General features: G+C 41.4%; 1 protein-coding gene across 5 annotated transcripts in view; it reads left to right on the top strand.

Moving 5' to 3' along the window:
* The window catches only part of ADGRB3 (adhesion G protein-coupled receptor B3), a 443,824-nt gene that overhangs the window by 244,677 nt on the left and 173,178 nt on the right, over positions 1-25,969 (top strand). For all 5 annotated transcript variants that reach the window (XM_083497330.1, XM_083497327.1, XM_083497326.1 and 2 more), the window contains one exon: positions 2,454-2,497. In XM_083497330.1, coding sequence (XP_083353456.1) covers positions 2,454-2,497 — 44 coding nt within the window. The remainder of the gene's footprint in view (positions 1-2,453; positions 2,498-25,969) is intronic.

The following is a 25,969-nucleotide window of genomic DNA, read 5'->3' on the forward strand; positions in this document are numbered from 1 at the left end:
CCTAATCTGGGCAGCCTACATGGAAGGATACCATCATGGGTAGAGTCACAAGTAAGCTTGCCCTTTCCCTGTTCTTCTCCCAGCATAGGTCATCCATCATGGTGACCATATTGCCAAAGCCATTTCTGTGCTAAAATCAAGACTGAAACAGATCATAATATGTGTGGACTACTGCAACAGGGAGAAACCAACTTAGTTTGACATCCTGACTTCCTCTCAAGTCAGACAGAAGTTGCTGTGGCTGAGATAACAGTAGTTTGCCTAGTGCAGCCTGGAGAGTTCATGACAGAAGTAGGCTTTGAACCAGGAATATCCTTGTTGGCATGCTACGGTAGAGATGTCAGACTTGAATTCAGAACCTTTTCCCAGACAGGTGAGCTGCATAATCAAAACTGATCATGCCAACCATCTGTTAGGAGATAAGCAGACCCATTTCAGCACTAATTGCAGTATGCATGCTACCCAGGGCAAGATGCAGTTGTGTGTTGTTGTTTTTTAATTCATGCAATACTCTCTTGCCCATTCTGGAGGGAACTTGGATGCAGAGGCCTTTCTGGAAATGAACTATGGTATTTTACATTTATCTTTCATTAGTCCAATCGGAAAGCTATATTTCATGCTCTGCAGGACACTTCTTATGCTCGGTTGTCAAAACCATATACAAATATAGCATCAGGAGGCTGATATTTAAAACAAAAAGCCTGGAAAAGTGAGGGGGGAAGAGGAACTATTTATTTATGTATTCATTCATTTATTCATTTAACTTGTTAGTTGCTTAATAGTAGCAGTCTCTAGATGACTTATGACAAATTTAAAATAGAAGTTTTAAACAGCCATAGACCATTGTAGGTTTAAAAGAAACTTTCAAAAGTAAAAGAGGAAAAAAATGTTCTCAACTATTTAGAAAGTCACCAGCGAATAAGCTATAGCAACCTAGTCATCATGTTCCATAAACTGCCTGAGATCATAGTTTTCACCTGGTACCAAAAAATACATTAGTATCAGTGCTAGGCAGACCTTACTGAGAACACTCCACAGAGACTGCCACTATCGCCCTGTTCTTTGTTGCCCATCTCTGAAGCACAGACCTCCCCACACACATTTCTGGCTGAAACCTCAAACTAATCAGCAGCCTGCTAGGGTACATATCCTGCTTGAATTTGCCAGAGTGGAACTGCTGCAAAAGATTGTATATGATCTGTTTCATTATCTATGCTGTTTGGACATAAGATGGCTGATCCAGAGGCAGGCATTTAAAGAGGAGGTTTTCAGTAATTTCCGGACACCAGGAATAAAGTTTCCAAATCGATAAAGAAAGCGAAGTAGCGAAATCTAAGGGAAAGCTTCTTCTTTTTTTGCACTTTTTCAGCAATCCAGGTCAGAATGACCTGGTCTGCAGCCAAATACGAAATGCTGTTTATGGAGCTTTTTACATACAGCTCCCCAAGTACTTTTTCTGCTAGTGTTTATAATGAGAGCAGCCATACCAGGCTCATTTCATGCCAGCCAGTAGATATCCCCTATTTCCATCAGTCTTTTTGTTATTATTATTTTTAAAAAGCTGAGTTTTGCAATCAATCAATCAATCAATCAATCTCCTTGCATAGAAAAAGTGCATTGTATACATGGATCAGAAAGCAACATAGTTAACGAAACATAGTGGGAGATACTTTAGGATAAAACTGTCCAGATATTATGAGGTATGAAAATGGTTCTTAGGACCTATGGTGATGTAATTTTATAGCATCACTCAAACATCTTGCCACATTCTCCACAACGTCCTTACTACAATTGTTCAGCAGATAAGACACCCTGGAAGAGTCAGTGCGATAAATCCCCTCCTTCAATAAGGGGGCCGAATACTTAACATTTTTTTGCATAAAATGGGCAATAAAATAAAACGTGTGTGATGAATTTTACCTGTTTTAGTGCCACAAGGACAGCATCTTTCAGAGAGTGGGATTTTTAAGAATCTACCTAAGTTTTGCAATCAAATATTAATGTTTTTAGTACAATGTGAGCTGTTATGGAGACAAGAGGAAGCACCAATTAGCAGTTGCAAAATATAAATGCTGCAGCATGTGCAAATTGCATCTGTAGGTCTCAGGACACGATTGGGTGTAGCTAGTTTGCCCAATATATAATTGGACAATTAATAGTTTGACAACACCAGCCTTTGACATTTGAGTTCTTCAACTAGAAAAGAACATGTGCTGCTTCTCTTCTGCATTCTGGTCTTCCACATTCCTACACTGTGATGATGGGTGGGTGATGGGATCCTTTGATTCACAAGGGTAGTGAAATGATTGCCTTTGCAAAGCAAATCTTTCTTTTTAAAAAATTCAGGGTTGAGGATGTTTTTTCCATTTAAAATTCTGTACATTTGGTCATAACCATTCGTTATCTCTGTAAGCAAAGAACAAATTTTGATGGGTGATTGTTATTTGTTTCAGGGCACATTGAATCCCTATTGTGCACTATGGGATGATTCAAAAATGTAAGTAACAGATGTTTATTGCTATTACTTGGGATTTAATATTCCAGATCACATCAGAATGTTTATGTATCCAGTAGATAAAAAGGCATGATTATGAGGCACTAGGAATGAAATACATAACAGCCCTGATACGCTGCAGAGCTAATTTCAATGCTTTTGCTTTAGATATTCATACTAAAATATTAGAAATCATGCACATTTGTGTGCTGTCATGTCTCATGGTATAGATCTGTTAGAAATCACTATACCCATGTGGTTGTGGCAGTGCCTAGATGTGCATGGAAATCTTTACAGGAATACATGATTTCAAGATGATGCCCAAGGATTAAATGCCTGTCTCTGCTTTCGTTACTGGAGAGTTGGTTGCTGGGCAACATATTGAGTACAGTGTCGACTTTTAAAATAAGAATATCTAATACTTCCTGTGGTTGATGTAATGGATTCCCGTTACTGATTTCAAAACTGATAGCTTAAAATATATTTATTACTAGATTCTCTCCAGTTACCTCCATTAGGAGGTAAGGTTTCCTGTACTAGTGTAAAGAAAATGCAAATGAATACTTCAAGTGTTATAGAGATGTTCATGTGTGCTTTTCTGTGTGAATAGTTTTGATTCATGGTAGAAATTAGTGGTAGCTCTCTTTCAACCATCACTAAATATCATAGGCTGATCAATCATTTTCTCACTAAAATCAATGAATGTACCAAGGCTGCAATCCTAAGCACACTTACTAATGAGTGCTTACCGATTGTAGACAGTGGGACATACTCATACTGCTGAGTACCCATGCATAGGACTATGATGCAATCCTATGTACCCTTACCTAGATGTAAGCTCCACTGCATGCAGTGGGGCTTCAAGGAAACAAGCACAAAATTGAATTGTAAGAAGTTCAGTGTTGCAAGCTACATCTTTATTAATTCTCCTGTGTATAGAGAAACATTTTTTGCACATTTTTTTTCTCCTTGTAGGCATTTCTGTATGTATATTAGGAAACTATGCTGCTTTATTACCAGTTGAATGACTTTAACCTCTACTTGGCCCATTTTTTACCAGTGTGGTCTTGAATGGTTTGACAGTCTGAGTTTCTGCGATAGTCCTGCAAGCCTCTTTTCAGAAGTAGCTTTTGAGAGACAACTAAGTCCTGAAAATGACTCAGGATTTGCAATTCTCTCCATCACTTGTTTGCTGCAGATTTTATATAGTGCAATAACACACACACACACACACACACAAATGTGCAAATATATTTATTTGACTATGCAACAATACATTTGTTACTACAGAGATGGTTTTGTAACGCCTATGTTTCTGAGGTCTGTTCCCAATGCCCTACTAATCAGTAACTGGGCACGTGTGTAGGGGCAGACTTTGGAAGTCTTTGGTAAGATGGTACCCTGAGCGAGGCCAAAATTTGGTGACCCCAAATGGATCCTCGCTGTTATGGATCTGAACAATTTTGGGGCCCCTTGGCTTGGCACCCAACATTACTGATTTTCATTATGTTTCTCTACAGAACCTCCCCAGAAGAGGTTACAACTGTAGCATAGGTGCTGAGTCCCTGGGTCCTTGAATGCCCTGGCTCCCACAACATTTTAAATGAGGGGACCGGTGTGGCACAGCTACGTGTGCAAATTATGTCAGCATGCCAGAGGGTGCGATGATGTCAGCACACACACACTGGGGGGTATGATGACATAATACATGCTAGGGGTGTGATGACATAGCATGCATGGCCCAATGATGGCTCACGGCCCCGGACACCCGCAGTCAGAGAGGCAAGCCAGCCCCACTGAACCCTAGTATTGTTCATGTGATTTCATTATCTTCATTTGAGAGAGAGTGAGTGAGCACTGAGCTGAGCTGGAAGAGCCTGATGTTGTCAGAGGTGAAGAGGCTGTTTTATTTGCTGCCAGTACATTTCAGTACAAGCCTGCAGTTTTTAGCTAGTCTTTGTTCAACTGGATGGACACACACACACACACACACACACACACACACACACACGGATGAAACTTGATGTGTCTCTTGTAATGTGTACATGTACCTATCATTTGGAGAGCAAAGAGTCTCATAATGTTCCATCTTAAAAACTAACAAGGTGCTTCAGAATTATTGGGGGCTTTTTATCACAAGCAATTCATAAACCACCTTTCTGTCAGAAAAAGCAACTTCATGCTGCTATTTTGGGTGCTACAGAAAGCCGCTGATTCTGAAGAAGCATTTCAGCATTTTAGTATGTACTTGGTAGTAGTTAGTACAATTGCCAGCTGTGCTCATCTACATTTAAAACATACTTGGGGATTCAGAAGGAAAAGACAATGATTAAGGGTGCCTCTAGGCTGTCAGTATTTTGCAGGAGTGATTCAGTCGCATGCCAGGACTTAAGGTTCATGTATTTAAAGAAGATCAAAACACTATGTTACCCTAGTGGAACAAATCCACTTAAAAATAAATAAAAAAATTGGACTTTTTGCAGGTTTGAAATCCTTTAAAAAGTGTGAAATGAATGAGCGACTAACAGGAAGACATGTAAACTGCCCGCAGGAAAGTCAGAATGCATGCAGGGTAAATGCTCGTAGTCATATAGCTGTCCCACATACAAATCAGAAGGAAAGCTCAAAAAAGACCAGATATGATCTAGCCTCTGTGTCAGTTTCGTGCAAGCAAACCAGGGTGAATGCTCAATCAGTAGAACCCCTGGAAGAGCCACAATAGCTCGCTCCTGCATATAGACCTATGCTGCTGTAAAAGAAAGAGGGCCTAGAGCAGAGCTTGTATAATTTAGCTCCATTTTGCAGCCCCCCCCCCTCCCTGCAGTGCAGTGGGCTCTTGTGCAGGCTGGCTCCATCTCTCTTCCCCTCTCCTCCTTCCTTTGCCCGTGCAGAGCATGGCTGTCTTTCAGTAACATATTTTAGGAATCCCTGAAAATGACATAAAATAACTTATGCTAGGAAAAGGTTCCAAATTTCAGGCAAGGAAATATTTCACTGGGAGTTTTAAAAATGGCTCTCCTTGAAGCTGCTTAAAGCTTTTCAATAACGGGGGGGGGGGGATCCAGCAGGAGATGCATTAGTCATCCGAGAGTAGGTGGGACCATAAAAGATTGATGCTAAGTACCATTTGTTACGCTTCTGTAATTTATCAAATGGCTTTTGCAACTGCATGCTGCTTATGCATTTTATGGAGCTGGTGCTTCTTTCTCCTGCCTCAGAGCTTAAGCTCATCACCCACAAGAGGTCAGAAAAGTGTTCTTTTTTCCCCACCTTTCATTTTGCTATCACTTTTTTCTCTAAACTTCTTGGGGGGGGGGGAGAGAATGTAAGGACATAATGTTAACCGAGGTTGTTTTATGATTCATTACTATTTTCCCCCCTCAGCAGTGATTTATGATGGAGTATTTTACTCTATTTGATTATGTTATGGAATTTGTATTCTGATACTGTAGGCTTTGAATTAGAGTGAAAGCTCCTAGTGTGCTAGCATGGAAGGATACTTAGGCTATATAAATCTAAATAAAATGTGCAGCGTCGTGCCATTGAACAGATGCATAATAGTAAGGCTGAATTTTTTTTCCCCTCCAGGTCTCTATCACCCTCTGTTTATACTTACATTCCATTCTATAACATCAAATTTTCCACATGTGGCAGGTTGAGAGTCTTGATCCACTGTTTATAAATCACACAAAGCTGGGATGTCTTCACAGCCTTCAAAAATGAATGGCATTTTGCTTCGGTTGTTTTGCAGTTTATATTTGGCAGTCCCTTTGGCGCTGATCCAGCAAGAGAGTGGACTGTTTCTAGTCAGGAGTTCTTGCTTATTCACTGCTGACTCTGGAAAACTGGGGAAAGCTTTAACTGAAACTGGTCCTCATTTCATTGCATTGCGTAAGATCACCATGAGCAGAAGAATCAATAGCCATATCCTGGGCCATGTATTCATGCGCCCAGTTTGCACGCCACTTTAAACTACAGTTAAGCTTAACTATGGTTTAAAGGTGGACCATGCAACGTGCTGGTGCACGGAAAGAAAATTTCAGCCTCTTCTGTTCTCCCTCACTCCTGCTGCACAATCAAGGGCCCGAGCTGTGCTTTAGCTTAGCATTTTGCCTGAGTCCAGGCTCATTATTTGTCTCTCCTGAAACAAACCGTGAACTATAACCAAGGCTTGCGTTTGGGTTTATCACTCATGGTTTGTGTTGGGGAGACAAACTAAGAGCCCAAGTTCAGACATAACACTTAAGTTGTGGCTCATTTCCTGGTAGCATGGCAGCAGCAGAGTGGGAGAAAAATGAGACAGATGCTTTTTTTCTTCCTGTGCACCACCATCCTGCTTCTTCACCTTTAAGCCATATTTAAGCTTAACTATGGTTTAAATCAGGGCTAACCAACATAGTGCCCTCCAAATATTGTTGAACTACATCTCCCATTAGCCCCACCATAGCCAATGATGGGAGTTGTAGACCAGCAACATGTGGAGGACACCATTGTTTAAAGAGACATGCAACTGAAGCCATTACAACACATTACAACACCATTGTGTTTTCTGCTATTCTCACATGTTGTTAATGGATCCACTGGAAAATGGGGAATATGTTTTTGAGAAGCTATTTGAAGAATGATTTATCCTTGGTACGTTTTAGGGTACATTTCAGGGCCAAAGTAGACATGAATGCAATTGACATGCACATTTTTATGTAAATAACCATCAGCTGGAAAACTGAGCAGCCTCAAAACCATAGCGACTGGGAACTTTAATTATTTCTCCAAGGCATGGCAAAATATTGGTCTTGCTCAGATCAGTTTTTCCTCAATGTTCATGAAATTTCACACAGATTGATATTCCAAAACACCAGTATTCTGGGCAGAGCAGGGAATGTTTTCATGACCAATTTTACAATAACACATGAAGCTTATTGTGATGAGAATCTGAACAGCCTAGCCCACTGTCAGGGAACTGCCATCAGAGCATCAGGTGGTGGAGGGACTCAGGCAGGATGAAAGAGACTCAACTGCTGAAGCAGGGACCAGCAGGGGGAGGAGTGGGTCTCTGAGGGAATGCGAGCAGGAGGGAGGGCTCAGGGAGGCTTCCAGCGAGAACAGTGGGGAGGTATCGGAGTCTCCCATAGGCAGACCCACACCTCGCAGGAAACTGTCACGCCGTGAGTCCAGGAGACGCGTTTCCGTTAAGGAACTTCTTTGCTGGAAACGCTTCCGCAGACAGCCACTGTCGGACTCTACTAGTGACTAGAGCAGACATGTCTGAGGAGCTCCGTCACACACGGAGGTTTGTGGGGTCGCACAAACTCTGAGGGAGCACGTTTTCACGCACAAGCAGCTAATCAAACCCTCACACCCACTTAAACCTTTCTTCCTCAAATTGGTAGGCATTTCATCACCAAAACAAAAACAAAACAAAAAAACCTAGCTGAAAGCATTAAGCGGATTGGCCTTGTTGCCAAGCAGATTCCGGCTTTTATTAATGGTAATCTTAGTGAATTGGATGTTTGAGTTAAGCAGTCACAGTGTTCCCCATTCCGCTTGCAAACTGCTGTAGTAACATACAAACAAACAAACAAACACAAAGAGGAACAGTAGCAACAGCAGTTTGCTGCCTGTGAAGCCGTTGCTCCAGCTGTTCCTTTTTGTCTTCTGGGGTATTTGACTTGCATACAGGACACATGCACCCTATAGTTTTGTTCCCTTGTAGTGTGAATCATCACACTTTCTCCCTGCTTCTTTGCCCTGCTGAGATCCTGCTTTGCCATGGAAGCATATTTGATGGTAGCAAGATGAAATAACCTTACAAGTAACTCCTGTCTTTCACCATGATCCTTGCCTCCTTGCCGCTGCTATCTGCAGGTCCAAGTGTGTAAAATGAATGCAAACACTGTATTATAGAAGGTGTCTGACCTTAAGGATCTGCTTTAGCTAAAATGGCACAACATGGTTTATGCTGTGGCCACCAAAACAGCATCCCGTCCGAAGATCTAAGAGTGGTTCACAACTAAATAAAAACACAAAATACATAATAAAAGCAAGAACAAAAAGAAAACAATAACTCCCCCTCCCACAAACATATTTAAAAGGATATAATCTGGTGTGCTAGTATGTTTTTATCCTAATAACTGTAGCAATGTTTTCAACCTATGTTTTCAAACTTTTTTGTTTCCTTTTGGCATGCCAGAGGTACAAATCCCATTAATTCATGCCTAGTACACAAGGACATGCATTTGCTTACAACAATGATCACTCAGTATGTAGCAAGTGCAAGTTGGCCAAATATATAGTCACATTGGTCTACAGAGGATAGCCACATGTTCTAAAACACAGTGGAGTGACTATGTGGTCCAAGGTCAAGATGAGTGCGGCAGTACTCATTTAAAATCCCAATGGACTCCTGTTGGTAGATGGAGCATGTTCATAACTTGTCAAATTCTTTCCTCTCTCCTTGTAACATTTACTCAGATGTTCCTGTTTTATTTCTCTATACCTGCCAGCAGCAGCCAGTAATGTGGGGCATTGAGGTTACACAGGTAACCCTAGATGAGGCAGGATGGAGGAGAACTTGGCATGGGGCTGCCATTTCCATTAACATGTATATTTCTGTGCTGTTGCTGAAACTCAAAGAATCAGACCCCAGAATAAACAAAGTTATTTGTATTGCTTGTCCCAAGGACGAAGCTAGCTTTTGTCTGGAGACAAAATGGTTACCTTAGAAACAAACATGCCATCTTTTGGTAACCCGTTTATTCTCATAATTGGTGTTCCTTCAGAGCAACAGTTTTGGAGGAGGGAACTCCTCTAAGATGATTTGTTTTTTCATGGTGTCACCGAGTTAAAAAGTTTGAGCAGTGTAAGGTTCATTTAGCATATTGCAGCTTCTGAGCAAGGCACAATTGTCTCCATCAACTTTCTTCTTCTTCTTCTTCTTCTTTGGCGATCACTCTTAGCCGAGTAAGATTGTCTTCCATAAACACAGTTTTAACAGTGAGTCCGTAAGTGACTGTGGAGGCCAATTCTGGATCCACATGTCGTTCCACGTCCTTCTTCTCCATCAACACACTGCTGACAAAACTACTCACAGTGGCTTTTGATGAGTCTACACAGCATCCAAGCCACACTGAACCCATCAGGAAAGCAGGGTAAAAAAACACACACATCAAAAAACTGAAATCTCAGATATTGCCTTCCTAAAGCAGAAGTGTATTTATTGATCTGTTTCCTTACATTTATATCCCATCTTCCTTCCATCATGGAACCCAGGGTGGCTTGCATGTGGTTCCCAGACAGTCACTCGCCCAGGCACTGAATAGACCCAAACCTGCTTAGCTTTAGTGATGCAGTCGCTTCATGCACCTTCAGTTGATGCTCTGGAGTAAATAGGACCTGTTGTTGTTTTGGGACAACCTTAAAATTAGACACAGATAGAAACCTGAGCACTAAGAATTTCTTCTTAAATATTTTAGCGATCTTTTGCCCATACCATTTTGTGCAAGTTGAATATCTAGTGAATAGCAGTAAATCGGTAAGTAGTTGGACAAAGGACACTTTTCTCTCTCTTTTTAATGGCTTTGCACATTTTCAAACAGGTTTATGTTTTTGTCTCAAGGGTCAGTCAGCAGGGGGATTAACCATTAACCATAATTCTAAACCCATAATTCTCTCTCCCCGGTCAAATAATGTTTATTGGTTTTCATGTGAATACAAGAGCAACATATAACTACCGTAACTTGTCCAGTGGTACATTAAGTTTTGTTTGCAGTACACAGTACATGAGCAATATGTTTGTTTATGCATTATCAATTCAAGTATCCTCTCCCATAATTTTGTGTTACTGCTGGACATTTTTCAACTCAGGAAATAAGAGAAAGCAACTGGTGATGGCTTGTGTTCCACAATTAAATCTGATTTCTTCTAGAAAGTCCAAGTTGTTAGGCTTTGTGGTAGAGAAAAGTTTTAAAATAAATTGACAGGTCCTTCTATTCTGAATTTCTGCCTTTTGCCCTGTAGCTTAATTTACCACTACCACTCCCATCTGTTATGTCCATTTGTTCCTTACACTGTATCGCCTCCCCACTCACAAAAAGATTCTGAACTCCTTGAAATACAAGTTTGAATTAATCAAAGTTACATTTTGCTCATTTGCATAATTTATTCAGAGCATGGTAAATTGGTTGCGAGGTGTGGGTGTGTTTTTTGTACAGGATGTGATTTTTCTTTTTACATAACAGAACTGCCAGACCCTTGAAAAACAAAACAAAAAGGCTACATGTGGTCCTGGAATAGCTTCTCCTCCTACTATCAGTTTTCAACTTCTTTAACCCAGCCTTTCGTGAATGGTCGTGACCACATCTCAGGAACTGAACCATTTCAGTCATGTTTGGCCAAATTTGCAAAAACAAAAGCTCTGTGGCACTTTAGAAGCTACATCCTTTCTCACTATTTGATAGCTGAGGCAGGGATGTGGGGTGAGATTAAGGGAACAACATGACTTAGTCAGGAGCACCTCCTTATAAATCATGAAATTTGCAAATTTCCTTCAAATTTCCTTTCTGCCTATGTGCACCAATAACTTGGTTCTCTCACTCTCATTCAGCCCTTCAGGTCCTGACTTGAAAATGCAGAAAGGGCAAACCGGCTCTCATGCTGACTAATATTTAGAGTTTGCACATTTTAATACAGCTGGAAACCTTAATGCTGTACCTCTGTTTCGTGACAAAAGAGCAACCAATATATGTTGGAGGTGTAAATTTTGAAGAAGACTTGTGTTTGCAAGTCACTACAATGAAGACCAGTTTAAGAGTTACTTGGGTGATGGTTAGTCCATCCTAATCTGATGAGTCTGGCAGTGCTTTTGCAAGGTAGATCTTAGAAGTTTTATTGTTTTCAATAGGGGATATATTTATGTTTGAGTCTCCCATTAAGATTGGTGGCTTTTAAATACCCAATCCTATGCATGTTTACTGATAATAAATTCAACAAATCTTATTCCTAAATACATGGTCCTAAATACATGCAGCCTGGCTTAACTTTAAAAAGATAGTGCCCTGGGATTTTATGTGTATATAAAAATATAAAAAGATGATGGTGATGATGATGATGCTTTACAACAGGCATAGGCAAACTCGGCCCTCCAGATGTTTTGGAACTACAACTCTCATCATCCCTAGCTAACAGGACCAGTGGTCAGGGATGATGGAATTGTAGTCTCAAAACATCTGGAGGGCTGAGTTTGCCTATGCCTGCTTTACAATATTCTGCTTTTAAATAGTGTGTTTGTAATGCTGGGTTGTATGCCAATGTTGCAATTTGCTTCTTTATCTGTATCACGTGTGAAGCTCACAGTAATCAAATGCGTAAGAAAGAAAAAGAATGCAGATAAGTTGGTTCACTTGAAATCTTGAATGAAAATGTAAGAGACAGGATTATCAAACATGTACATAAATGATTTATGAGTAAGTGGAATGGTGCACGATTTTGCACTGCAGTGTGTTTGTTAATTTTACACTTCATTGCATGCCATCACAACATGGACAAGGTTTCAACTAACATGCATATTTTAAGAAACACAGAGAAGTCAAGAAAGTTTATTTTCTTTGAAATGAGCCCCGGACCAGCAAGGTGCTTATTATTTACATAAAAAAATACATCATGCTGTTTTGCAAAATTAACATATCCACATATCAGGATCTGTTGCGTCTACCTGATTGCAGAGTGGGAGTAAGTTTGGCAAAAATGAAGATGATTCATTCGCATAAAGTCCTAGCACTACATCACAAGATTGCCTAAAATGGATATGGTATGTTAGCCCTTCGTGATGATGGTACTGTTGTACACCTACTATTGAGGATAATGCTGTCATGAAAGTCTGACCTACCCTAACATGTCCCTCTAAGATGGGCAGGTTTTCCTGTCTTCCATCATGTCCAAACAGAGAGGTCACTTCTCCCTTCCACCAAGTCTGAACACACAAACTGACCAAAGCTTGTTGCTTAGCAAGGAAGTTGGACAACTTTGACAGCCCCATCTCTCAACTTCCCAAATGCGTTGGGCTAACCTAAGATGCCAAATTCTAAAAGATTTGACCAGTCCTGTCCTCTCACACCCCACACATAGGTATGTTGAAGACCAGAGGAGAGGTGATAATGAGACCAGATGGGCTATGCCATTGCTGGCTATCCCCCATGGAAGGGCAGGACCTCAGCAGCCTGAAAGCATTAGCCTTGTGCTAGCTGAACAGTGAGAGCTGGGAAGCTGAGCAGAATATAAGCCAGCATCCACTTTTGACTTGCTTCTGCAACAGAAAATCAGCACTGCTTGCCCTTCCACAGGACAAAGTAGGACATGCTGGCCACCTTTAGGAATTTTCCCCAATGGCCCAAACTGGCTATGGGAGTTCAGTTGAATTTGGACTTCTCTGAAGGTGGTGGACACTCCTTCACTTGAGATTTTTCAACAGAGGTTGGATGGCCATCTGTCAGGGATTCTTTAACTGTAATTCCTGCATTGCAGGGAGTTGAGCTAGAATGACCCTTGGGTTCTATCTGCAGTTCTATTATTCTATGGGCGTGTTGATTTTAAATGTGTACTTTGCCCTACTGTTGCAACCCCATTACTCAGCGTGTCTTACAAAATAAATAAATAAATAAATAAAAAATAATACAAAAAGAAAAAAATAGATCTCACATGGGAGTGGAGAGAATTCTGCTAAAGGGGTAGCATAATATTTGGTGATTCAGCAGGCCCTTTGAGGCATTGGTTAGCTGGTGAAGGAGGATTCCCTAGGCCAACATCTCGCAGGGGGGGAGAGAATGGAACCATGTTGATGCCTGTTGTACTCCTGCTTAGTGCCAAAGGGTTCAGGGGGTGGGGATGTGACAAGGATGTGAATTCCTCAAGACACCATAGGGGGTGTGGCTAGGAGAAGACATGCTCAGAGCCTGAAGGGATCCTAAATCCTCTGGCTGCATAGGGCATTAATATGAAGAGCATCTGCCATAGCTGTCAAGCATCCCTTATTTGAAGGGACAGTCCCTTATTCCAGCCCCATGTCCCGCTTCTGTCCCTTATTGATGGATGTCCCTTAAATGATGTCCCTTAAATTTCAAAGGAAGCAGCTCCTCTCCCTCCCTCCCTACCGGCTAGCCAGGGAGGAGGTAGGCTCCAACTGTGTTGCTTGGCTGTGTTGCTCACCCAATAAGAAGTCTAAGAACGACTGGGGGGTGGAGCTTGCATGTCTTGTGCTGATTAAATCGGCCGCGTTGCCTGGGGACTTGCCTTTGCTCAGCGCTTCCCAGCGGAGAGGTGACGGTGGTTTTCCTTGAGGTTTCATTTGGCTGCTGGCTGGGCTTTCTGCCTTTGGCTCAGAGGGGCTCAGAAGTTGAACATACCTGTGCTGAGTGCTCGGATCGAAATCGGATGGATACGTCATCGACGGCCCACTCACCCTTGCTGGCGAAAAGGTCTGTCTAGAGCGGGGGCACATGGTGGGGGAAAAGAAAAGGAGATCTCGTGGGAGGAGGGCTTTTGAATTTGTTTTGAAGGCTCCTTCGATTGACTTATGGGGGAAAAGAAAGGAGCTGGTTGACTAAAATGGTGGGTGACTGGTGATCTCGTGGCGAGGGGGGGAGGCTGTGTGTGTGTGTGGCTAGTTAATGCAAGCTGAGGGGGGTTTTGAATACTGGACGCCATTTTGTTGCATGTGCTGCTGCAAACTTTGCAGTGCAAAGCCAGGCCAGGGAGCCATCGTAAGTTGAGGCTGCATAGGCCTTGTAGTGCATGTGACTCAGATTCTATTCAGTTGAACCTCTGGTTACAAAGTTGGCTGGACAGTGTTCTTAAAGCTACCAGCATGAGTTTGACCAGACTGCAGAAGGACAGGAAGACTGGAGTGCCTGGAACAGGTGAGGCTGCAGGTCCCTTATTTTGGCCGCTGGTCCCTTATTTTCAAGGCTGCTGGTCCCTTATTTTCAAATCTGTAAGCTGACAGCTATGCATCTGCACAGATCCAAGTAATTCACTGCACTAGAAGTTGTGAGTCACCACTAAGTAAATGACTTATAACACTGCTGATTTTGTTATAAAGCATATGAAGCTTGTTCTGAGACAAAAGCTTGTTCTGAGACAAAAGCTTGTTCTGAGACAAAAGCTTGTTCTGAGACAAAATGGCTCAAAATGCCTTTAGAGCTGATGTACTAGCCACTTGGTTAACCCACAGCTACGTAATTGTCCCAAACTAGAACTGTGGTTTTTTCTGTGCTTCACTTGAAAATTCAAGAAATCACCATTGGGTTGGGACTGAATTTGACAGGTCCACGTCCACTGGAGTATCCCATACTTTAACATGAATATGTTGCAGTTATTTGGAAATGTGTTTTTCAAGATTATGTTTTAGATTTTAAAATACTGCACAAGTGGTTTCAGTCAGAATTGCATCAAGTTATTTATAAACGGTGTGCTTTGATGATTCCAAGCATCCAAATAGTTAGAGAAACATAGGTGTTGCTGTAGCAATTTTAAAATCCTTCAATAAATACACCCATAAGAGAGTGTGTGTGTGTGTGTGACCAACCATACATAAGAAAGGGACACACTGGGGCTAGACATAGATTAATTCTCAATGTGACTGATGGCTATTCTTTTTTGTTGTTGTACTGGTAGAACAGTCTCTTTACACAGCCCTGGTGGTATCTGTTTTATATATAATACACACAGATATATATGGGTGGGTGGATAGCTAGCTAGCTAAATAGATAGGTAATATATGTGTGTATGTATGTGTGTATATGCATAATATAGTATAGCAGGGTGGGGGAATTGTGCAATCCATTTACCAAAGAGAATGGTTTTATTAAATTCAGCGTGACTACATCAGGCAGATGGGTTTAAAACAAAACAAAATAAAACACCAATGCATTTTTTTTGGCACAGGTGGACTAGCTAATCTGGAGTCTGAGAAGCCATGGCTCATTCTAGTCTTAATTTCTGAATTTTTCCACATTCCATTCCATAGCCAGACAAGAATATAGCCCAAAGGTATCCAGGCTGAGAACTATCTCTCTCGCTCTCAAATGTGTTTTTGCCTGCTTATTTGTTGGAAGACTTGGACAGGTGGGCACTGTCAGAGAGGGAATCCCTTGTGCACATTCTGAGGCAACACAGTCCCACAAGAGGTTTATATCACATGCATTTCCAGAAATTTGAATTGACTGTGCTGGGATTTAAAGGAAGAATAGGTGTGGTCCATGTGCAGTGTCCATGCTGATGGGAAAGAGGAATGTGGATCTGCCATGTGCAGTGTACTATGTTTCACCTGGTAAGCAGGCCAAAGACAGAAGTGGTAGACCGGTGGGACTGAGAAGCACCTGGGATCAGCAATGCGAGTGCAGATATCCTCAGAACATGTGAACACCTCAGCTTTGTAAAAGCCTTAGCTCTGAGGTTGCACTCCAGAGACCAGAATAGAGAAACAAGCCAGCAGCAACAGCCTGAGTAAATGCATACCTCAAGATCAGCTGGCTTCCATCTGCTGGAGGCATTGCTAGCTAAAGTGCTGCACTGCCTAGCCCTAGGACATCTGAGGTATCTTGAATAAAGACATGGAGTTTAGTCCCTCTTACTGTCTTTTGTCCAAATCAACAACCTCTTGGACTGTGATAGCCAATGTATTGTCCTCCAGATGTTGTTGGACTAGAGCTCTCATCTGCCCCCAACTAGCATGGTCAATGGTCTGTGGTGATGGGAATTTGGAGGACACCACAATGGCTACCCCTCCCCTAGCAACTCTCTTCGTAGTTTAAGGATTGGTAACAGTTTGGGACTACGGCCTCCAATGATTAGGGGATGAATCAAGGAGTCATTTCTCAGAAGACAGAGGCGTGCACTCTTTTGCCTATCAATGTGACAAAGTATGCATAATATTTTAAACAGGAAGACAAATGCAAAACTTTCAAAACAATGCCTTGAGGACATGCATTCTTGTTTTGTTAGTTTCATCTGGCCAAATATTGAAATAAAATGCATTCAATTTTGCTTTTTATCTTACTGCAATTAAATGAATATTTCATTTTATATGAGGTTACTCTGTGGCTCAGCTTTATGATGTACTGCACTGAATCTAGTCTATGACTACACTGCAAGCCAGAAGAAATAGATACAATTTGCATTTAATTCCCACCCCTCCCTTTTAAATCATTTCACATTCTCTATGCAGGTTAGACTGATTGAATTCCTTTTGAAAGATAAATACTAGAAGCCAAGATTATGTCCTCTAGTGTTAGACAAAAGGAATATATTCATAGGAATATGAGTTTAAGCTCCCCACCCCACCCCTTAAAAAAACCATTAAAATAGCTTGCAAGAAAAATAAGAAATAAAATTCTGATTTATTATCCCCTTATAGACAGAGTATTTTCTTTAGGTTAGTAAAGACAAAGTTCATACTACTTACTACATTTGTAAGATCTTTTATTAAGCTCATGCGGGATGGTCATATTTAGTAAGACTAATACAAAAATATACTGGGATTTAAGCATATTTAAATGGAAAGTATTAGTGTCAAATGAGCATCATCAGGCTAAGAGATTTCACTATAAAGGCTCCCTCTTGAATAACCACCAGATTATGGATGAATAGGTTTTATATTAAAAAAAAATACGGCTGAAAGTATCACATTGTTGTGATGATTTTTTAAAAGAAATGTTATTGTGTTCCCTCATAACATTAACTAGGATTTGAATATATTTTGCTCTTGGCTAATTAGGAGAAAGCAATATGTACATAGACACTTGAAGTGATAGTGCTGGAGAATATGTTCCAATCCATTCTATTATTCTTCAGTAATGGATTAAAAAAAAAATACACTGCGAATCTGAATCCCATGTGCCGCAGTTACTGCTGCAAGCATGACATACACTTCTACTTATTGCAGAGCACAGTCCACAAAGCACTGCATTTTAGCAGAAGCTTATGTTGAAGCTATATCCCATCAACGGCTTTGAAATGGTTGGCCTTATGACCCCATTGTGCTAGGAGACAAAAGTAGATGGCACTTTTGCATATCTTAAGCTGAGTCTCTCAGGTCAACCTAATAGGGGACCAATCCTAAACTGTTCAAATAAGGAAGGGGAGGGATGACATCAAATGGGTTACTCAGTTACTATACTGAGCCCAAAGGAAGCCTTTTCATGATATACAGCAATGCACAAAATGCTCACCTTTGAAGTCCCGGAATTATACTTTGATATCTCAAAAGTATCCAAAAGTCCTTCAGCGTCCCAGTTAGCAATGCAATAAATAGCATGCCTTCTGTTAGCCCAGCACTTTTAAGCAGAAATTGGCTGCTGAAGAAATTGGTCAACTACATATAGCCCTGACTTATAAAGGAAGCATTTGCCTTTACATCAAAGATAGCTCAATATAGTAATTTTTTTTGGTTTTGAGATGCAGTCCGGATTTATTGTGGCTCACATGGAGAATACTTGAAATTGCCTCCGTGTGGCAGCAGCTGCAAGCTGTCTGCACTGTCTCATCAGATTCAAATCCAGTCCCCACCCAGTTTGTCCATGGGCCATCACTGAAATCACTTCTGCTTCTCACATTATGGCTGACAGTGGAGGGTTATTGAAATAGTCACAGCATGATAGCCCTTCCTCCTTGCATTAAGGAGTTTCAAGTATGTTGATTCAGTATGAGGATTGGCCCTCATGTACCTTCTCTCCTTGTTAGTATCCAGCTTTTCTGGTGCTGGCTTCTAGGAGACCATGGAATCAGTGCAGCAAGCTTATACAGTGGTACCTCAGGTTAAGTACTTAATTTGTTCCGGAGGTCCGTTCTTAACCTGAAACTGTACTTAACCTGAAGCACCACTTTAGCTAATGGGGCCTCCTGCTGCCACTGCACCGCCGGAGCACGATTTCTGTTCTCATCCTGAAGCAAAGTTCTTAACCCGAGGTACTATTTCTAGGTTAGCGGAGTCTGTAACCTGAAGCATATGTAACCTGAAGCGTATGTAACCCGAGGTACCACTGTACACATGAATGGCTTGCTTTGTGGAGAGGCAGACTGAGTTCTATGTTATAGTCACTTTGTAAGAAGAGACGTATTAATTTGGCTTAACCTGTAGCACCAAACCATGATTTGGAGTTACATTAGCTTCTGTCTTAAAATTCCCTCCTCTCATCACATGCTCCGTGTTTCTCCATATCTCAGTAAATCAGTTTGCCATTTTGCCTAAATTGACCACAGAGGTGCCAAGTATACTGTGTGTGGATTGGCCCCCTGGCGTACCTGCAAAAGAGGAAACAAATTTTGAATAAAAATTGAATTTTTCTGCCGTATGCAAATTTCCAGGTGGGACAGAGTGTCCCAAATAAACTGGGGGGCCACACACCAGTAAAAAAAAAAAAAGACATGCTAGACAGAATGGTATCAGGTGATGCCTTTTCCACAATTGCACTTCCATACATGAAAAGGCTTAATCCATTGAACTGATGGCAGCTCTCCCTGAACGACCAACCCTAAACCATGCAAAGAATTCATGTTTCAAGCTACTGTAGGTATTTCATCCATTGATATTAGGCTGGCCATACTACATTCTGTGCAAGATCCCCCTGACATAGTATTTCAGATGGTGGGGCGATGAGGGTGTCAAAAGAGATTTAAGATTTACAGCAGCAAAGGTTCAGACACCCATTCTGGGAACAGTATATTCTGAACAGTATATTCTAAAACCGTTTGTTGGGATTATTTATTTATACAGCCTAATAAGTACAGCAATGTTACCAGCACAGGTCCAAGCCCAACTCGATTGTTTGTTAAAGCACCAAGCTGGGATTCAGCTGAATCTGGTGGTCAGTCCCACACCTCTAGTAAGTACCACTATTGATTTGAAAGACATTTCATGGACAACAGCAACAGAAGGTGTTAAAACTTCCATAGTAGGAAATTGGTCTTCCTTTTTGTGTGTGTCTGGCACATTATATGCCAACATATGGTTGTTTTTTGGAAGTGCAGATAGATGTTTGCCTGAAAGACAGCTTATATCTTCTGGATTTGTACTAAATAAGCAATTCAGAAATGCTTAACCTATACTATTCTTAAATGTGGATTGGAAGTCCTAGCATTTTGGAGCTTTATTTTAATAAAACTCTTGATGCAACAGGCTTTTGACAAACTGGGGAAACTGAGAGCATGAAGTACGAAGTGTGAGAATTCATACAACACAACATACACCTTGTTTCTTTTCTGTCAAAGCAGGTGGGGGAAACCTTGGGCCTGGGAAACCAAATGCACGACACTCTCAAGGGCCAATGAACCTCTGCCCAGACCATGCCGCCTCTTCTCACTGGCCCAGCTCCACTCCCTCCTTAGTTCTTTTGAATATTCTTGAAGTTTGATTACAACAATAAATAAAGTGCATGACAGGGTTTTTGTTACTGGGAACATAAGGAGAGCTCTCCTGGCTCAACCAGCCTATCCAGTCCAACATTCTGTTTCCCCCAGCGGTCAGCCTGTTGCCTATGGGAAGCCAACAAGCAGGGCATGAGGAAAATAGCTTTCTCGGTTTCCTGCTGTTGTTCCCCAGAGAGTGATATTCACAGGCATGCCGCCTCTGTTACTAAAGGCAATACACAGTCATCATGACTTGTAGCCACTGGTAGCCTTAATCTCTGAATTTGTGCAGGACACTAAGAAGAGGTAGAAAAGCCAAGAACTTGTGTATAAATCTCTCTCACACGCACTCACACACACACACAGAGAGAGAGAGAGAGAGGGTGGGTGGGAGAAGGGGTTCTGTTTTCTTGGAAACTAATAAAAAAGAAAGATATAAGATTTACATTTAGCAATTCCAAGCACCATTATGGGTTTCCATCACCTGTTCACTCTGCTACTTGATAGAATAGAATATACAGTTAGTCACAATATATCAGATAGCAAGCATTTTCAACATAAAAGGAGGTAAAATTAAAGAACAGATTGCTTTCTTTTAAAAATGAACTTTTCTGTGCTGTTGCATCAAGCTTGCTGTATCAGAGGGGGAAACCTGCCGCATTAAACAAATAAATATCCAATTCCTCCTTTATATTGTAGGCTGCCAGTAGTGTCTCTTTAACAATCACTCTTTCTTCCTAGTTTGTAATTGTTTATCTAAGAAGGGTTAGGTCACATGCAACCTTTCATTTCCTCTGAGCTTTACTGTGGTATCTCAATTTTCTATCTGGGTCATCTGGAGCCAATAGAAAACATAAAAAGCAAAGTGAGGCAGTGCTACAGCCAGGATTAGAACAACAAAATAGAAATATCTCCTATGTCTCAGCATTTATTTTAGCCTCTAGAACCATATTGTGCTGCTCAGAGCTAAACCATGCCTCTTAGCATTCATTTTAGAATTTCAAGAACTATATCATTTGAGTGCAGAAAATGGAGATTGTTCCTATTGTTTCAATATATAGTTTGGCAGAATGAGACCTGTTTACTTGTATCACCCTTCTGGGGGGTGGGGAATCAGAAGATTATTTTTGCATGTCTTGTTATTGTTTACATTATTTAAATAGGAACAAAGAGGAACATGGTCTTTTTTTTCCTTGCCCCTTGCCATCGTCCCCTAACCCAAATCTAAACCAGGTCAGAAAATAAAAAAGGGGGAGAACAAAGAGGGAAACTGAGAAAGTTTGTTGCATGTTTAAGTCTCATATAGGTCCAGGAACACAAATAATGAGTTTGATCCGAAGGTTTCCCTCTGCATGAAGAACATATCTTCCACTCATGGAAGGGCTCATTGATTGCAGCTTACCTAGGTCCCCACAGATCTGGAGCTCTGTCTGTTTATACATCACACTTTAACACTGCACAAGAAAAGTGAAGATAAATCCAAATTTGTTCTTCCTCCATTGTTCGCAAGAGCTTGCAGAAGCTGTGGCATAAGGTGAAACTCGACATCTTTCTATAGCACCTGTTTCTTACAGCACTCCATGAACTTGGGCACATGGGGTGATATCTGACATCAGACATGCTTAGAGTTGACCCATGGAAATCAATGCACTTCAGTCTGTTAATTTTAATGGGCATGGCTTGGTTGGATAGCATCCATGGTTTTTTGCAAGTGCTTGCAGAATACTTGTAGGCAACTGTTTTCCGTCTGCTCCTGGTTCTTTGCCCACACCACAAGTGTGATTCTGCTCATGTCCTGTTAGTGGAATTCCCAAGTGCAACTAGCCAGACACTGAGAGAACAGGATGCTGGACTAGATATGCATTGGTCTGATCCAGCAGAGCTTTTCTTATAGTCTTACACTAACCCTGGACTCAGCTAGATTGGTAAAGAAAAAGTGATTTATATGCATTGTATATGCGATATAACACTGTGCCAGCAGATGTCTCTGTGGAGTCCCACTTTCCCCTACCAGATTTACAACATGTTTAACGGAAACGCTTCTTTGATGTGTCTAGATCAAGCCCCTATGGAATTCAGCACATTTAAAAAAAAAAAATCAGGGTTATGGTCAGCTCTCCAATAATATAATATTGACCACTATTCTATGTCTTCTCCCTGCTCTGCATTATCAGGAAGGTAGGCATCTTCTGGTTACCTGAGAAACTTCACATGGCCTCAGTTTCCACTTTTGTAAAATTTCTTTCTCCTGCTGACAGAAAAATTAGAGCTTAAACTATTAACATTTGCCAGATTGATGTTGTGTGCTCCCTCTTACAGAGTAGAAATGGTAGCAAATAGGAAAATAGAACACTATCAATCGGTTTGCATGACAACAGTTGTAACGAGAATGGAAAGTGGTCAGATATTAATTCAGTTTCCTTGCAATCTGAAAACTGCAGTCTTGTAGGCCTCTGCAAATTTCCTTCCTGGGATTCGACAGAGCTGTCAAATTGTGTTTAAAGTGATGTAAGACTCTGCATTCCAGACTACTAACATGCAAATAGATCCAATCTCTGGCTTGAAGGATAGATACCTGGGAAGTACGAAGTCTTTTACGGCAGCCCTTTATGTGTTCTTCTCAACAGTGTTGTTTCTCCTGGGCCTCAATACCTGTCAGAACAAGTGTGCACCATTTATCAGTTTATATGGGCAAAGAATCAATCAGGCTAAATATTCCAACTTTACAGCTCCCTTGTCATATTTTCTTAATAATGAGTTGGCCTGAAATTTGTGAAGCAGAAAATTCAGCCTCATTTTGCCTAGTGACAAAAGCAAAAGAGACCACCCTTTTCTGATTTATTAATAACAATTGCATCTCAATATTTCTAATAGCCTCTTAAATCATCTCCAAAAGCTAGAAAGCTCACCAAGTAACGATCCAGCTGTCTCTCTTAATATTCTGAAAGATATAAATTCAACTAGAATGAAGTGGCTTGTGTCACTTTTTTCTCCTTCTCAAGCCCGAAGAAACTGCCACTTTTATGTGTTTGTATATTAAAACTAATTTAACAGGGCCGATAACGGTCACAGTTTACTCTGGAACTTATTAAGCTGCAAGAATCGTGCGTGTGGATTACTGATGTCAGCAGACAGTGCTACATAACAAGAGTTAATTAACAGTTAAACAGCATTATCACAAGTCTATATTATAACAAGAGTTTACTGTATTGTGACACAGATATTAAAATCCTGCTCTTCTGTGTCAATATTTGAGTAATTTCACATTTTCCCAGTTCTATAATAATTTTGAAAAGAAAAGATGTTGGCCATCCTCATTTCAGGGATCCTTTAATTCTTATATTCCTGCAGTGTGCAGGAGAGGGCATATTCAGTTTAGCACCATATCACATTTTTCTCCTTGTGTTAAATGTTATGCATTCTTTCCAGGAGGATATCATTTTAGATTGAATCATGTACTGTAATAAGCAAAATGTGTTGAAACCCAAACAACTACAAGAGCAGCAAAAGGACAATCAATATTATTTAGAACATAGTAGTTAGTGTGCATTTTTTTAAAGGATCAAGCCCCAAACCTTTATTCTGCTGTCTGCTAGATACCGGTAAGTCAGTATGTGTGAGATGTGCTGAGAATGAAGACTGTAAATTGTGGAACAAGAAGTCCTTTGACTGAAGATGTTGCTACATCTGTGAACTTGTGAAATGGTCGTGTACAACTAATGACAGGCTTCCTCAACCTCGGTCCTCCAGATGTTTTTGGCCTACAACTCCCATGATCCCTAGCTAGCAGGACCAGTGTCAGGGATGATGGGAATTGTAAATGACACCTTGATCTATATTATAAAGATTATACTGACCTACATTGCGGGGATTGTTGTAAGCATTAAGGAAGACAATGTTTCCAAGTATTTTCAAGTATGTGCTACAGAAATGCTAAGAATTAATATTGTGCATTTGTACCTTCCCTTGCCACACCATTCTGTCTTCTGTCAGCAATATTTTAGCATTCTTCAATTGTTTCAAAGAAAAAAAATATGAGAAAAGTGACTTAAAAATTGAAGTGGCAGTCATAGACTTAGATCCAAAGATAAATTAATTAAAGGAATTTCACAGAAGGAAGCTTTACCACCCCCTTCTCCCCACTGGCAGAGGAAGGGGGGAGTGGTGGGTGTGGTCCACCTCGAATTTCATCCCTGAGGGAGGGTGACATCGCCGCCCCACCCCCCTGGGATGCTCACTGTGGGCGGCGATGTCACTCCACCCCTGCGGGCAGCTAGCCCCACTGCTGGGTGCACAGCATGTGCGCCACTCCGGGTGCCAGAGCAGCTAGCTCCGCCTCTGCTTCTCCCCCCTGCAGGCCCCTAAATAAATTGCCTTAGTGTGTGTGTGTGTGTGTGTGTGTGTGTGTGTGTGTGTGTAGATAGATAGATTTTGTTGTTGTTGTTGTTGTTGTTGTTTGGTTGTTTACTCGTGTCTGACTCTTTGTGACCCCATGGACCAGAGCACGCCAGGCACTTCTGTCTTCCACTGCCTTCTGCAGTTTGGTCAAACTCATGTTAGTAGCTTCGAGAACACTGTCCAACCACCTTGTCCTCTGTCGTCCCCTTTTCCTTGTGCCCTCCATCTTTCCCAACATCAGGGTCTTTTTCAGGGAGTCTTCTCTTCTCACGAGGCGGCCAAAGTATTGGAGCCTCAGCTTCACAATCTGTCCTTCCAGTGAGCACTCAGGGCTGATTTCCTTCAGAATGGATAGGTTTGATCTTCTTGCAGAGTCTCAAGAGTCTCCTCCAGCACCATAATTCAAAAGCATCAATTCTTCGGCGATCAGCCTTCTAGATGACAGATAGATAGAGCATACATATAGTATCTCAGACCAATGATTCTTATAGTTCATACCCCACAAGTGACCCGGAAAAACCGGAACATTTCATTTCTTCTCATGAGAGGAAAGAGGCCATTTTGGGTATCGTGATTTGACACCTGGTGTTTGCCTTTGGTGTGTTGGAGGTTACGGTATCGTCTACACAGACTGGCAATGGCTTCCCGAGGTTTCAGACAATGTTCTTTTCCTGACCTGCCTGTAGATGAAAGGGATTGAACCTAGGTCCTTCAAGCATGCAAAGCAGGCGCTCTATCACTGAGCTATGGCCTTTCCCTAATAAATCTCTCTTGATAAGGAGAGGCCTGCTGGATTGAGCCAATGGTCCATCTAGTTCAGCGTTCTGTTCTTACAGTGGCCAACCACATGCCTGTAAGAAACGAGCAATCAGAACCTGAGCATGAGAGCTCTCTCCCCTCTGTGTCTTCCAGAAACATTACTGCCTGCCCCCCAACTATGGAGGCGGAGCATATAGCCTTCACGGTTAGTAGCCAGTGGCAGCTGTATCCTCCATTAATTTGTCCAAACCCTTTTTTAATGCCACCCAGGTTAGTGGCCACGACTGCCTCCTGCAGAAGCTAGTACCACAAGAATCACAAAACAGAGAAACCAGTAGGAGAACACTTCAATCTCCCAGGACATTCTATACAAGATCTCAAAGTAGCTGTTTTACTACAAAGGAATTTCAGAAATAGACTGGAAAGAGAAGCTGCTGAATTGCAACTCATTACCAAACTTAAAACCATGGAGAGACCTGGTCTGAACAAAGACATTGGATTCTTATCTCATTATACATGACTAAGCCATTTTTCACCTTCTCACCCCTTGCCTTTTCCTGTAAGACCTATTGCAGTCGTTAAGAGTCGTCAACAGGCTCATCTCAGCTATCTGCCAATCACCCATTCCCACCACCCTTCTGAGTAATACCCCTCCCCACCTTTTCACTATATAGAAGGATCTGGCAACTTCTGTTTCAGTGTATCTGAAGAAGTGTGCATGCACACGAAAGCTCATACCAAGAACTAACTTAGTTGGTCTTTAAGGTGCTACTGGAAGGAATTTTTTTTATTTTGACTATGGCAGACCAACACGGCTACCTATCTGTAGCTCGTATCATAGTTTAACAACCATAGTGTTGTGTGAAGAAGTACTTTCTTTTATCCATCCTCAGTCTTCCAACCTTCAGCTTCATTGGATGC

The sequence above is a fragment of the Podarcis liolepis genome (assembly GCF_965112155.1).
Source record: "Podarcis liolepis genome assembly, chromosome: 3".
Classification (NCBI taxonomy): Eukaryota; Metazoa; Chordata; class Lepidosauria; order Squamata; family Lacertidae; genus Podarcis; species Podarcis liolepis.